This window comes from Gopherus flavomarginatus, chromosome 21 (genome assembly GCF_025201925.1).
Source record: "Gopherus flavomarginatus isolate rGopFla2 chromosome 21, rGopFla2.mat.asm, whole genome shotgun sequence".
In the NCBI taxonomy this organism is placed as follows: domain Eukaryota; kingdom Metazoa; phylum Chordata; order Testudines; family Testudinidae; genus Gopherus; species Gopherus flavomarginatus.
The window spans coordinates 7,857,756-7,873,408 of NC_066637.1; the positions used below are offsets into that span (position 1 = coordinate 7,857,756).

At 49.5% G+C, this 15,653-nt stretch overlaps 1 protein-coding gene across 3 annotated transcripts in view; it reads right to left on the reverse strand.

The window, feature by feature from the left end:
* Window positions 1-15,653, reverse strand: part of PUSL1 (pseudouridine synthase like 1) — a 63,442-nt gene that overhangs the window by 9,147 nt on the left and 38,642 nt on the right. For all 3 annotated transcript variants that reach the window (XM_050931492.1, XM_050931491.1, XM_050931493.1), the window contains exon 6: window positions 134-188. In XM_050931492.1, the coding sequence (XP_050787449.1) occupies window positions 134-188 (55 nt within the window). The remainder of the gene's footprint in view (window positions 1-133; window positions 189-15,653) is intronic.

Genomic DNA, 15,653 nt, shown 5'->3' on the forward strand with positions numbered 1-15,653 from the left:
AGTTTCCCCATCTGTAAAATAGGAAATACACCTCCCAAGGATGTAGCGAAGTTTGCTTAGTGTTTTGAGATCCTTGGGTGAAAGGGGCTGACGGCGGGTAGAGCTGTATCACCATTGCGGCACTACACCGTACCTGCCTGTAGAGGAACGATCTGCTCTTGAATTCTAGCTCCCAGAACTGCAGTCCCCTAGAAAAAGAAACAAAAGATCACTTTTTAAAATTGTCTCTCTCAAGCCAGCCACCCGCAGTCCCAAGAGAGACTGTAAATCACTGGTCAATTACAGGCAGGCAGGCGAATCAATGTGAAGCCGTGAGTTTCCACTTCTGATGTAAAGAGCCCTCCTTGATCCCCAACACTGAACAGTGACAGCTTCCTCCAGAGCCCAGATTCTCCAGCGGGAACGACGCTGAACTTGCAAACAGTCAGTTATGCAGTGAGCAAAGCTGAACACAGCACTCCCTAGCCCTCCACTCGTGTACAGCTAAACGGGCCAAGTTCACAGTCCTGGAGTAAGAGAAACAGCACAAGCTGAAATAAAGGAGACACAAACCTTTGTCAGGGAAACGGCAGAGCAGATTTATGGGGGACGCTGAAATGCTGCTTCTAAGACAGATGATGCCAGAGCAGAGAGGGCAGCTCCAGGGTTGCACCATACCCAAGGCAATTTTCTCTCTCACCATCCCAGTTCACTTCTTGTGTGGAGTTTACAGGAAGTTTACACAGCAGCAGATGCGAGGAGGGTCTGTTCTCTATCCAACCCACACACAGCTCTGTCACTCACATTCTGGCTGGCCCTATGCAGGTGGGGATGGGAAGAGGCCAGGAGGGTCCTTCCCTTTGTGCCCTCGGTATCTGCCCAAATCGCTGAACCACCACGTGCATCGTGCGGCCCACCTGGCAGGGTCTCTGTGCCCAGAAACAGATTGACAAGGGGGGCAGCTGCAGGGCTGGGGATAGCAGGGGGTGCAGCGGGTCTGGGCAGAGCGGCATCAGCAGGGCTGTGGAATGGTAAAGGCACCGTGGGTCAGGACTGAGGGGAAACAGGACAGCTGTTGGGGGAGGTAGGGTGGGCACGGCAGGAGTCAGGATTCCAAGGCATCAGCAGAGCTGGGCTGGGGAAGTTTTGGTGCCCCGCTGCTCTGCCATTCACCTGTTCGCTCTCAATGGCACCAAAACTCAAGCACGTTAAGACAAGTTATCTTTGTGCCACCACCACCACGCAGCGCTGAGCCTCAGCCTCTCCCTAAATCTCACCGGGACCTCAAAAATAATCAGTTTAAACTAACGGAAACGGGAAAAGACTAAAACAGGCTCCAGGAGAGGAGATTAAGGAGGAACAATTCCACACTCAATCTTCTTAAGCCTTTGGAAAGAGAAGAGAGAATCAAACACACGGGCCCAGTTTCCGTGCTCCCTGGATGGCACTCACCCGACCTGCCCACCAGGTTTCTGGTTACAGAGCAGAATGTGTCCATAGCCCTCGGTCGCCTGGGGTCGGGAGCAGGGGGTAGAAGAGGGGCTCAGATCACAGTTTTAGTGCAAGCAATAACCTCTCCCGTCAGGGAAGTTTGGCGGCTCTCATTCTGCCCTTCTGCTCCAAGATCCCCGAATCCAACCATGTAACTAGCACAGATACGGACATTGTTGCAGTCTGGGGGGGAGGGGGAAAAAAATCACATTTACCTGCACCCCCAATGAGCCAAAGGTTGCAGATATTCCCTGAACAGGGCAGCTACAGGGGATCCTACTATCCATTATTATTACTAAATAGCGAGCTCATAAGGGCTGCTGCCAGCATGGAGGAGGTTTCTGGGGCCTTGCCTCCACTGGGGATTTCAGCCATTGGTGATCAGCCACAGGGACAGCTGTCCCGGCATAGCCAGCCAATGCTAACTCTGCAGCAGAGAAGCGATCACTGCTTAAGTGCAGGGTAAGTGACGCGGGTGCAAATTGAATCTCCCCGTTAACAGTAGGGGCTGCAGCCCCGGTCAGTGAAACGGGGCTGGAATCCCCGATCTGACTCTGTCCTAGGGGAGCAGCCTCCTTGTGTCAGGGCTAAGACTCTCCTCCCTTCTATTCCCAGCCTGTGAGCGCCAGAGGGGTTGCTGATTTTATGTAGCTTTTGAGGAAGCAGATGCTGTCCTGGGGGGGGGTCTTTTGGGGAATTCTTTTCCTGCCATTTCAGAAATTCACCCCTCACTGAGTAGCACAACCCTAAAATGCCCAAGGACAAAGTAGATCTGAGCCAGAGGGGAAGAGATGGCTGGACACTCTCAGCAGGACTAAGAATTTACAGCATAGTCCCGTTGCTGGGGAGACACGGTCAATTTCATGAGCACAGGTTTAAAACAAACAAAAGGAAGTATTTCTTCACATACCACACAGTTAACTTGTGGAACTCCTTGCCAGAGGATGTTGTGAAGGCCAAGGCTATAACAGGGTTCGAAAAAGAACCAGATAAGTTCATGGAGGATAGGTCCATCAATGGCTGTTAGCCAGGATGGGCAGGGATGGTGTCCCTAGCCTCTGTTTGCCAGAGGCTGGGAATGGGCGACAGGGAATGGATCACTTGATAGTTACCTGTTCTGTACATGGTCTCTGGGGCACCTTGCATTGGCCACTGTCGGCAGACAGGATACTGGGCTGGAAGGACCTCTGGTCTGACCCAGTATGGCCATTCTTATGTTCATTCATGTGATTGTCACGCCTGGGCTGGACAGCGCCACGGTGACTCTACATGGATGCAATGCCTTGGCCAAGTGCGCTGGGTGGCTCTGGGCTGCTCTGTGGGGATGACGTGCCTCGGCTTGGCTCGGAGGTGCTCTGCACAGGTGCTGCCCACAGGCTAGGAGCTCCATACCAAGCGGGAAATCAAACACTTTTTATTTGCGCCTGCTGGGTGGTGCCCGCTGATCCATTTAAAAGGCCAACCACCTCAAGTTATTTCCAATTAAATTCTCAACAGCTGCATAGCCCAGTTTGCCAGCTCCCCCTCGTTAAACCTCACCAGCCTTGCACGCGGCTCAACTGAGCTTTAACCAATCAAAAGCCAGGCAGGATGCACGTACCAAGGCAGGACACTGCCCCGATGAGCTGAGGTCTAGATGGGGACAAGCCAAATGCAGACAGGACGCTGGGAACAGCAGGGGAGGCTGCAGGTAGCGCACAGAACTGGATCAGCAGTGACTGCTAAAGGCTGAGAACAAAGTGCACTGGCAGAGCTGGGCAGAGACCTCCCGGCTAGAATGGCAAGGGAAGGATTTTTAGGTCAGGGTTCTGGACCCAGGCACATCTAGGTGGAAGAAACTTGCCCAACATCTGAGCTACCCAGGGCTGCCGACCCCTCCCCACACCGAGCCATGCTGCTTTCAGAAGCACTAAATTCACACACCACCAGCCTCTTCTCCCACCGACATGAAGATTGCTTTTGGCATTTGCTGCAATTATGCAGCTTCTGTTCAGGAGGTGGGGGGAGGGGAGTCATGAAGATCATTTGGCTGATGTAACCCGAGCAGACATCTCCCAAGAGGATGCACAAAACACGCTCTTCTCCGGAAGATGCAAAATGGGCCTTAATTGAAGCACTATTATTTAAACAGCAGGCACTGCAGCCCTTACGCACAATTTTACTCCAAGCATCTGTAAGTAATGGGGATTGGGGGAGGGGGGTATTAGAGTTAATGGTTAATAATGACACAACTAAAGTCACCTCAGCCGCGGGAAGCTGATTTTTCCCTGGCAGCCCAGTGCGGCTTCCTTGTTCTGGGTTCCGTCACTTGACCTTGGCCAAAAGTTCACCTGGGAAATGAGCATGGCGGCTGCACGGTCAGCGGCTCGCTCTGCAGCTAGCAATAAAGTAGTGCTGCAATGAGTTAGGTGCGTTAAGAGGGGACATGACAGAAGCATGCAACGTAATGAATGGGGCCGGGAGCATTGATCAGAAACCAGCATGACCCACGTGTTACGATACATGGAAAAGGGGACAGTCAATGAACTTGAAAAGCGGCCCATTCAAACTTGATCAAAAGAAAAGATTTTTTTTCCCCACGTGATGCATAATTAGCCAATGGAACTCACTGCCACAAGATGTCACCGATGCCAAGAAGTTTAGCAGGATTAAATGAGTAGGAGGCATTGATAGGAGTAACAACTGGCCAGAGTTAGACTAATACATACTAAAAAACACACCAGACAAGAGGTTTGGAAGGATAATTATTAGTAGTAATATTGCAGCACCTTGGAGCCCTAGTCATGGAGCCCGTTTTGCTAGGCACTGTACGAACACAGAACAAAAAAACAGCCCGTGTCCCACAGAGCTTATCTACATGGAAAACAACGGACAAAGGTAGATACTGACTGACTGGGGAGTACAAGAAAACCGTGAGACAGTGTTGGTCAGCATGACAGGCTGAGCTCTCTGCACACCAGCAGCCTAACCACTGTCAATTTTTGTGCAAGCATTGTGGAAAAGGAGGGTCCTTAAGGAGGGTTTTGAAGGAAGCTAATTCATTAGTTATGTGGATGTTTATGGGGAGCTCCACCACAGCAAGAGGGGCAGCCCGGGAGACAGCATGAAGGTGTTACGTTTTCAAACAAGCAAGTGGTAGTGGAGGCTGGGATCCTAGACCAACCGGCTGCGGGACAGCGAATGAGACACGGGGAAAGGCCACGCAGGATCTCGAAAGCGAAGACACGCAGCTTGTATTTTTGGTACGCTAGAGAAGCGGGAGCCAATGGAGGGTTGTAAAGAGAGGAGGTGACATAGTCAAAGTGACAGGCCATGCAAACAATCTTTGCAGCAGCATTCTGAAGGGATCTGAGCGCGACAGGACTGCATTGGTCAAGGCCAGAGAAAAGGACGTTGCAGTAACTGAGGTGCAAGATGATGAAAGCCTGGAAAAAGCCTCTTGCTGTGTGGCAGAAGCTCTCACGTGTGTGGTTTGGGAGCAGACTTTCCTTAGGAGCAGCTTAGCCCATAACTGCCAATTGCAAGGTCCGGATCTTTGATGTAACTGGTACCGACCTCGGCCAGAGACAGGATATTGGACTGGATGGAGCACCTGTCCGGCCCGAAGTTCCTAAAAGTTGTCTTTGAGGAAGCTCTCATCCCCCTCCATAATAAACTGAACGCACTGTGAGTGCTCCAGGCAGCGCTGCTGCATGTGTTGAGATAGATGGAGCCAGCCCTTCCTGCTTTTCTGCAGCTCCCTTTAGGACTGCTCAGTTGCACAAGCCTAGGTGCAAAAATTAACATTCTTCCGTATCGGGGTCAGCTGCTGAACCATGAAAGGCATCCACAGCCGAAAGTCAAGAAAGAATTTCTACTTGTCAAGAGAGCAGTGGACGCAGCCTCCCAGCAGACAGCTGACCAGGAGTCATCCGGAGATGGTCAGCACTTTGGCTGGCCTGGGAGATGTTTGTTTCAAACAAGCTTATCAAAATGTTTATTTCAAAAATATGCAAATCCCAACAAAGAAAGAAAAATTCAGAAGTTTTAGCATCACCAACTTTCCATCCCATCAGCAGCTCTAACAAAGTACTAGAGATGTACACATGGATTAGTTCAGTGACTGGATCCATCCGATTAACTTGGGGTTTGCATCTTTAATGAGACAGCGTTTCCCCCAACTGTTTAGCAGGTGTCTGAGTTAATTAGTTGTTGCTGAAACAGAGTTTTGAACACCAAAATCCCCTACTCTTTCCATTTAACTGGTTTTCAACTGCTTGGTGCCTGTGACTAGTTCCTCAATCATCGAAAGAGCCTTTCAGGGAAACAGAGTGGAAAAGAACTGAATTCATAATGTAACAAACACACCAGGTTGTTGGTTTTTTTCCCTTCCACAAACCTTTCAGATCTTCTCATTCACCAGGAAGCATCAAGAATAAAGGCGGCACATGCCCATTTCTCCTACTCTTTGCAGGTCACCTTTAGGAAATGGTGCAACTTTCTGGAACACTGGCGGTTCACCAAATGTGGCCTTCCCTTCCACGTGCAACACCGCTTTGTTGTTATTCACCTTCCCTGGGGTATAAACCCCACCAGCTTCCTGACAACCACTCCTTAGCTGGGGTCAAGTGGGTGGGGGCTTCCTTCACCTTCTGCTGAAATAGCTGGCTCTGTGAGCCAGGATACAGGATGAGATGGACCGGCTGATGCGGCCTGGCCATTCCTACTGCCCTGTGCAATTCCACAGAGCCTTGTGGGGCTGGGAAGTATGCATCAGATGCTGGAGACAGGAAGCGAGCCTCAGAGCCGGAGGGGAAATGGGGCATTTCTGTCCCTCCCCTCCCCATCGGCATTCACATTTTTGATGAAAAACATGGCCAACCTTTCAACCGACTGCAGCAAGTGGAAGGATTCCAGGGAGGGGCAGGGATAGAGCCAAGGGAGAGTGGAGAAGAGGCTGGCACCTTTTGAACAGGCTGGGGAGAGGGAAGGGCCGGGCCAGGATGTAACAGGAAATGGCAGTGCCATGGGATTCGAGTCACGTTAATTTCAGCCTTTGCTCTACGAAATCCCATCTGTCCCGGCGGGAAACACTGCCTCTGACACAGCCTCCCTTCTGCTCGGGGCATCCAGCCCTAGGTCTGGGCTGGTCACTAACGTGGCTCTGCTTACTGGCAGAAAAAGGATGAGGAAAGCAACTCTGATCCCTAGGTAATGCTCCTTCCCAAACAAGAACTGGCTTTAACCACCACCAGGGAGGCAGCTATTGCTGATATACTGCAGGTTACATTTATATTTCATTTATGCGTCTCAATACCCAGTGCGAAGGGCTGCTCAAAAACAAGTGCTCCTGGAAATTGCAAATGAAGAATCTCATTACCTAATGAATTGGAGCCATTTAGTTAATAACATTTGCCAGCGTAAACCTGGAAGCTGAGCCAGGCTGCTCACTGCAGTTCCTTCAGCCACAGTTCAAACGCAATTAGCTGGGCATCATATCGCCAAGATAATGAATTTAAGGAGCCCCCAGCAGGTCAGATTTAACTCTACATCTTCTAGGGTGACCAGATGTCCCGATTTTATAGGGATAGTCCTGATTTTGGGGTCTTTTTCTTATATAGGCTCCTATTACTCCCCACCCTTGTCCTGATTTTTCACACTTGCTGTCTGGTCATCCTAACGTCTTCCCCTTCTCTCCAAAGAGACAGCTGGAGACTTGAACCCTGGTCCTTATGTTCCAGATCCATGTGCTTCTTCCACTTGGGCTAAAGGAGAACTCCCTCAGCTTGTCCTAACGGGTCTGTAATACTTTCCCCAGTGTGCACGGGGGCCGGGGGGCGACAGGACTTGAGGCCAACATCACTCCTTCATATGCTCAAAGCCAGCATATGAGTTCCAGCACATCAGCAGCAGACAGGATGAACCCAGGAGTCTGATGCCTTCTGCTGGTGGGTGGCTCCGTCCTGTTGTCCCAGCAGGAGAAACTGGGCTCCATGCACATGTCATACTCAGCTGGCACTGAGGCTAGCAAGGCAGAGAGGGAATACGCCAGGGACCGCCATCCCCCAGGGCCGGGCAGGGCCTTACACCAGCGCCGCAGGCAGTGTACGCTCAGCCGACGAGCACTGACTGATGCATGTTCTGATGTTGTTACGGATCAGGTCTCAACGACAGAGGCTAAAAATAGAAAGCACAGAGCAGGCGGAAAAGGGAGCCCAGGCTAAAGCACCGAGGAACTGCCAAGATGTATTCAGTGCAAGCCACCGCTGGGCTGGCGAGACAGCTAACATGCAGCGAGCGCAGCCTGCCCCAGGGGTGGGGGAAACCAGTCCCAACAAAGGAAAGGCCGGTGGCTAATGCACAGGAGCAGGACTCAAGTTTTTCACTGATTCACAGATTCTAAGGGCCCATCGGGAGCCTCCAGCCTGATCCATTGCAGAGCACAGGTCAGACACCTGGCCCTAGAGCAGAGCTTTTAGAAACACATCCCATCTTGATTTAAAAACGGCCACTGATGGAGAATCCACCACAGCCCTTGGTAAGTCCTTCCAATGGTTAATCCCTCTCATGGTTACGAATGTACGCCCTGTTTTGTCTAGCTTCAACTTCCAGCCACTGGATTGGGTTCTACTTTCTCTGCTAGATGGAAGAGCCCGTTGTTATGTATTTGTTCAACACTTAGGTACCTGTAGACTGTAATGAAGTCACCCCGAAACCTTCTCTTTGTTAAACTTAATAAACCAGGTTTCTTATTCCTTTAATCATTCATCTCCAGACCACTTGGGCAGGTTGGGATTGGTCTCCCAGCCACCTGGGCGCCTGCCTTTTAAGAGGGAGGAAACTTAGACGAGCTAATTAAGCACTAGACACCTTAACTTACCAATGGGCTACTCGCCAATTAGGCACTCCTCAAGGTGAGCTGAGGTGGCAGAATCTGAACATAGTCATTATTGTGTGCCGGTTGGGGGCTTGCAGTTATTAACCAGATCAAGTGCTGGCTAGGGCAGTGGTTCTCAACCAGGGGTCCGGGGCCCCCTGAAGGGCTGCAAGCAGCTTTCAGGGGGTCCTCCAATCATGGTCAGCATTAGACTTGCTAGGGCCCAGGGCAGAAAGCCAAAGCCCCATTGCCTGGGGCTGAAGCCCAGGGCCCCAAGCCCCGTCACCAGGGGCTGAAACCGAATCCTGAGCAATTGCCTGTGGTGTGGGGCCCAGCCAAATGCCCTGCTTGCTACCCCGTAACGCCAGCCCTGGCTTTTATATACAAAAAGCCAGTTGTTGTGGCACAGGTGAGCCATGGAGTTTTTATAGCATGCTGGGGGGGCCTCAGAAAGAAAAAGGCCTGTAGGGATTCACTCTGTGGATCCCTCTGCTCACGCTGCGAGCCTCTTTTAAGGGAGACACAATTATCAAGGTGCCGGAAACAGGCAGCATCCTGGTCACCTCCCCGCCCCGCAGCACTGCTTACTAATAACCCCAGACACAGGGAGTGCTGGAAGCAGGGGAAAGTTCCCTGCCTCTGGTTTTAATTTCACGTCCTGGGAAAAGACAGAGGAGCCGGGTTTCGGTGGGGATATTACATTACGGGGTCCACGGCGAGGAGGGTTTTGTGCTTGGCTGGGAGGAGGGAATTTGAAACCAGCCAGATTGGATTGCCGGGGGGCGGGGATGGGAGCAGGGCAGGCAGCACTGCTAGCAGACAAAACAAATCTCTTCCCCCTTAACCAACCCTCCGCAATGCTGGCTACAGGCGTCCCTGGGGCATTTGCAGATAACGCTCCCTTGCTTTCCTCTAAGCTGCAGCTCACTATAAATCTGCCTCCTCCTCCCATGCCCCCTGTCTTCTGTCTCCATCCCCGCCCAGCGTTCAGCATCATTAAAAGGATTTTTTTATGGGTGTGATTTCTAATTGAATTTGCTAGACATTACCCGACCAGGCTTTGCGATGAATTACTAACTGGAACCTCATGGCATTAGGTTGTTGCATGCTCTGTCTCACCCCTTTCAGTTTCCTCTCCCACCCCAGAGAAAGCAGGGCTTTGCCAAGCTCTCAGGACCAGTATTTCTCACCCTCTCTCTCTCTCTGAGCCTCTGGCAGAGCTACAGCACTCAGTGGTTTGTAGCGGCACTATAGATCTTGGAGTGTAGCTACAAGGGGGTGGAAATCAGCGCGATTCTCAGGAACAAAAGCAACCAGTGTATGAGACAGAGGGGAATAAGTGATTCTGCAAGTGAGTTGGGCAAAGTGTGCCCGCCTTCCCTGAACCCAAGAGGGACTGCAGCCAGGACAGGAGTATACAGAGCTGGGCCCCTGGGTTCTAACAGGATTTGGTCTTGCTGCTTGGCCCGGCCCACTGTGCATTGTAACTATGTGCCGCATCATGATGGGGTTTGCACAGGACAGTGTGTTTGGCCCATGACCATTACAACATGGGGCTGCTGGCCTGGCAACATCTGGAGCATAGATGGGAGGCCCATGGTGTCATAACAACTGGGTCTGGAATTGCAAGTGGTGGCCACCAGCTCTGGTGCAGAGCACCCCAAGCCCTGCAATGCCCACTCCAGAAGAGCATCCGCTTTACAGCGTGGGCAGGCAATTCTGGGGCTAGGCGCCACTCCTTCTCCAGGTTCCATTTCCAATTTCAGTGGAACCTTTTCTCCTGCCTCGGCCTTGCTGACCGTCTGCCACCTCCTCTACCTGGCAATCCTGGTAGCCCTTTCCTACACGCCACTAGGATCTTGCCCAGGGCTGGCGGCATCTGGCCCCAAGCAACAGCCGTCACAGCTATATTCCAAGTGCTTTGTGTCCTCGCTGCTTTCTCTAACCACTGCCCCACTCTACACCCATTAATGCAACATCGGAAACATCTGAATCCCTCATGTGAACACAGAGGCAACGTGAACCTCCCCCCGCAATTTTGGGAAAAGTTGGATGGGAACTTTGTGGCTTGAGTTCAGCACTGATATCCACAAAGCCCAAATTCAGACAGACGCAGATTAAGGAAACCGGCTGCCCTGCAAAGAATCTGGAATGTAAACCTCTTGAGTGCCTGTTTCGGTCAGCAGTTAAAGGGGGGTTTTGCAGGCAGGCAGGCAGGCAGTTGAATGTAATGCAAAAGGAAACACCGATCTTCCCATGTGTTAGGGTAGGCCCTACATATTTTGCAGAGCAATGCACTGCACACCTGCAGCAGAGGAGCTACTGCAGCAAGCAGAGTTGCTAATATGTCCTTCATACACACGGCTGATCATTTGCATTGGCACCACTGACTGGACGCAGTTAGTAACAGACACAAGGAGCTCTGTCGAGAATCCAAGGATCATCAGTGATATCCCTCCAGCAACCAACAAGAATAAAAGGGCTTTACACAGCTACCCGATTCATCACTTATCCTTCATGGAGGAGACAAGCGCCAGTCCCAGTGTGGAGATGGGAATTCATAACTTCTGGTACCCATCTCACAACGCTACTAGCTCTTCTCTGCAAACCCAGTTAGCCTGCAGGGCTGAATGATGCCACTTTGCATTAGAGTAGCTGCTGTCAAAAGTCTATCCAAATCCAGTGGCCGGCAGCCAACTGCAAATTAAACCAGCCCAGCTCACTGTGGTGGCAGTCCTTGGTGTGGGTTTGGGAGTAGGTGGCTTTTCCCCCCTAGAGATTCAGCAATGAACCAGTGTCCCAAACGGAGGCTGCTGGATGGCAGGAGAAGCAATCTTTCAGAGAAGATGTGAAACCAAAGTTGGGAGTGGTTGGGGGGTTTTTTGGTAATAGCTTTTAACCTCGGTGACCCAGTCAAAACATATCACAGTTCCTACATTCCTCCTATTTAACCTCTTCTGTCATTTCAGCTAGAGAGAGAGTGTTCAGCACCACTTCCACTCCTAAATTAAAGTGGAAAATTGCTGTGAGCTGTTAAACAGCTGCCATGTTCCACCTCAGAGATGGCTGCCTCTGAGCAACTCCTGCCTAGTTTGTATGAGTGATTCCTAAGCTTGTAAAGAGCTTTAGGATCCTTTGGATGCGTTAGGCATAGGTTCTTATACACGTATGCACAACGGCTCAAACAGCGCAATGAATACAACCTGAGATACACGGTATAAAACAAGGTGCAATTCAACTGCCTGCAGATAAAGTGCTGACTCTGGGAACAGGAAAACAACCCTCTCCTAATACCCACAGCAAACCCACAATGCAATTTCATCGGAGCTGACTGGGGAAAGTCATGTGTCACCAGCGACTTTGCAGAATGCTTTTTATCATTCAGCAATCCACACCGCAACGTCCACATGCTGCTGGAAAGGCCAGAGCAAGCAAATCAGCAAACTGACGTGCACAGGGAATCCATCTGTAGCAGTCAGGAAGGCATGTAGCAGCAGACAGAGAGGCGTTCCCACAGAGGGGCGAGAGTCAGGGGAAACGGCCAGATGGAGATTCTGGTTTCAGACATTATTTAAGCAGGCATTCCTCTCCCTGGTCAAATTGTACTGCTTGGCTAGAAACAGCCGCTGCTATTAGCAACCTGGAGATCACCCGGATTCTTAAACCTATGGGGATGATCACCAATGTTCCTTAAAGAGGATCCTACCAATCAACGTGTCACGTAGGCTTGCAAACCCCATTAAATTCTTTATTGGTTGTCTTTGAATACTTTGTACCTTTGCACCAGCTCTTCACCCCAAAAGGCAGAAGACCCCATGTTCCCACCCAACCCTGAACCAACAAATCAATATCTACAGCCCAACTCTCAGGAGCAGCCCTACCAACAACAAACCAGCAGGAACCTTCCTCTCCTACAGCCCCAAAACCAAAACCCAGCATGCACGGCACAGCACTCAAGAGCAACCCTGTAACAACCAAAATGTCCACCCCTGCCCTGAAGCACAATCCTACCACAACGAGCTAGTGCCCATGTGATGAAGGCAAAAATATTAGCTTACAGAATGGATACTAGTCTTAGAAACCCAAAAACTTTTGGAACTCCAAGACTCATTGAAAATAGGATTTTAAAACCTCCGAAGGACACCTCGACACCATCCTACCAACGTGGGGAGATTTGTGTTTTATGGCGGATCCAATCTGGTTCATTTCTGAAAAAAGCAGTTTTGTGGCAGACTCTACAAAGGGCCAGGGCCAGAGACAAAGCACTCTCCAGTCCATTAGGTGTATAGAGAAGGTACAAACGCAGCAGCACATTTATAGACTCCCAGTGTGATCTCATAATTAATTACCCACTGGTATTTATCCATACTACCAAGTGCTGCTGGAATTCACGTGATAGCAAATGGAAACTATCCAATGCACTGGGAGTTCCCAAATGCTCCTGCTCCCCCACGTACCAACCCTCCCTCAATTCCTTCCTACTGCCACTAGGGATAACACTTACCTTTGCTAATCCCGACAGCTGACCTTTGCACGCAAGTGACTGTCAGTGCTCTGTGGTGTGTTCCCACGCCCCTGCAAGATTATTAGTAATGGCAGACTGGGCAGCTATGACGATTTGGACCATCTGTGCTTAGGCAGAAGGGGGTCTGTGCGTGTGGAAAGCGTGGCTGTGACTCGCGAGAAATGCATCTGTGTTGTTCAGGTTGGTTCCCCATTGGTTTGGGCCTGTCCACAACCTGCAGGCCTGTGGGGAAGGGCTCAGCTCTCTGGGAAGGTGAAAAGCTACCATGCGATCAAAGACAGAAGGGGAGAGTGGGGTCGAAGTCACTTGCCAGCCTGCACCGGAGGACTGCCCACTCAAGGGTGCAGAACGGGGCGTTAGCACACGCCGCGTCGGGAGGATGCTTTTCAAGACAAATCACTGATAACATCCTGCTGCACTATGTGCTTCTCCTTCCCTTCGTTCCAGTTCCCACCCCCAGACTCTGCTCCCGTCAGAAAACGTTAATATCCTACTGCTTCCCCATGTCATTACTGCCCGTCTATGTATATGTTTTACATGCACACGCACTCTGCCCATACGCACATGGCACACTATTTTAAGTAGATTAAGTGCTTTGCTGGATCAGGACCTTATGCATATATTCTGAATCGAGGCGAATATATTTATTGCAGTCTCCCTTAATTTTATGCAGCACCACAGGCATGATTTCTTAGTCTCCTAGTTCTCCAAGTCCCCTGATCAATAAGCTTGGACCCCAATTTAATGAGAAGGAAAACTGAGGGCCTGGCCACCCATTATGTGACACTAAGTATCTGGACACTTGCATTCAGTTCTTGGCATTGGCATTGTTTTGCTGCATAGAATCATAGAATATTAGGGTTGGAAGAGACCTCAGGAGGTCATCTAGTCCAAATCGCCTGCTCAAAGCAGGACCAACACCAACTAAATCATCCTAGCCAGGGCTTTGTCATGACCCTGAGCAAGTTACTTCTCCATCTCTGCCTCAGTTTTCCCATCTGTAAAACAGGACTCAAAGGTGCTCAGGCCCAGGACCTATCTGATCTCTGAATTTTAGTTTTTTTTTCTAAAAGAAGAATGTAAAAAGTGAATTTTTGATCAGGACTAGGCTGAAATCTTGCTGCATACTGTTAGGGTCAAGGGTTGGAATTGCCTGTGAAATCTGACTTCCCTAATTGGCATCTCTGATGGCAAAGTCAAATAGGACTTCAGGATGAAACCAATAGCAATCTATAGAAGTTGCTCTAAAAACCTATGGAGCTGAATGGAAAATGAGATTCTTTCTGAAAATGTTCTGAGCTTCTTATAGAATTTTATTGCAGGGATATAACTTAATAGAGAATTCTATCAGATGACTCAATAAACTTAGAGAAAGATCTGGTTCTGTTAAATTCTATCAGACTTTTCCATAAGGGGGAAACTTTCTTCTTCTTGTTAATACCACACACAATTCTGCTTCCAAGCAAAACTCTGGGCTGGCTTTTCACTTGGCAGAACCCAGCACCTCACAATGAATAATACATGTTCAGTGAGAAACAGGTGATGGAAAATTACTCCCAAGGAAGCAGCAATGGGGCTAAGTTCCTGAACATGGCTGTAACATTCAAGAGTGCTTTGTGCTGACGGGACATTAACCTAACTTCCACGGTTGCCAGGCAACACGGAGTTTGATGGAGGGAACCGTTTTAACAGCTGCCCTTTTACACAGACAACTGGTCAATTCAGAAGCTTGGTTTTTGTGTGGAGGGGAAGAAAGAAGCAGGAAGAAAAGCTGCATTATTTGACTAAAAGATCGTGGTTTATCATTCTCTGTATCCCACCCTCTCGAGTAAAAAAAAACAAAACCAAACCTCTTAGATTAGTCTTAAAACCTATTAATATGCTGTTAGCGCAATCTCAAGCCTCTCTTTGCAAGCTGATTTCCTGCTGCTACTTCAGTAAAGAAATGCACGCGTCGCAGCTACACTGGCTGTCAGTCACAGGTTTGGGAAAAGTGCACACCCAGTTTCGTAAGTGATAACTGGCTCACCATGGGAACATCTGATGGATTAATTATAACCAGGAGACTAAGACAAAGGATAAACAAAGCCAGAATTGTATTTATTCCCTACATCAGAAAAATAATGGTTTGGTTTAACAAGATTTTAATAAATTAAGGCTGAGATTTTAAAAGACATCTATGGGAATTAATCATCCAAATCCCATTGAAGTCACGCACCTTTGAAAGCCCCAAGTCTGCATGCTCGGTAAATAATTAAAATAAACCATTGCATCGCTGTAAAAATGACACTATAGAACAGCCGCCTTTGTGCATCACCAGAACACAGCAGAAATGCTCCTCCAACAACCAGTGTGATGCCATATTTGGGGTCGAGAAGGAATTTTCCTCCAGGGTAGAATGGCAGAGGCCCAAGAGGTTTTTCGCCTTCCCCTGCAGCATGGGGCACGGGTCACTTGCTGGAGTATTCTCTGCAGCTTGAGGTCTTCAAACCACAAGCTGAGAACTTCAATAACTCAGACATAGGTTAGGGGTTTGTTATAGAAGTGGACGGGTGGGATTCTGTGGCCTGCATTGTGCAGGTCAGACTAGATGATCATAATGGTCCCTTCTGAACTTAAAGTCTATGAGTCTATGCCGTTGATTCAGCTTCAAGGCTCTCTCAAGTTGCTTGGCACAAATTTATGAAGCAAGATAAACTAGAAAATGCACATTTCCTTTCCAAACAATTTAAATCAACAGCGTTCTATTAAAATCGAACACACAAAACCAAGCTGGACCACGTTAAAAATTCACAAACTGAC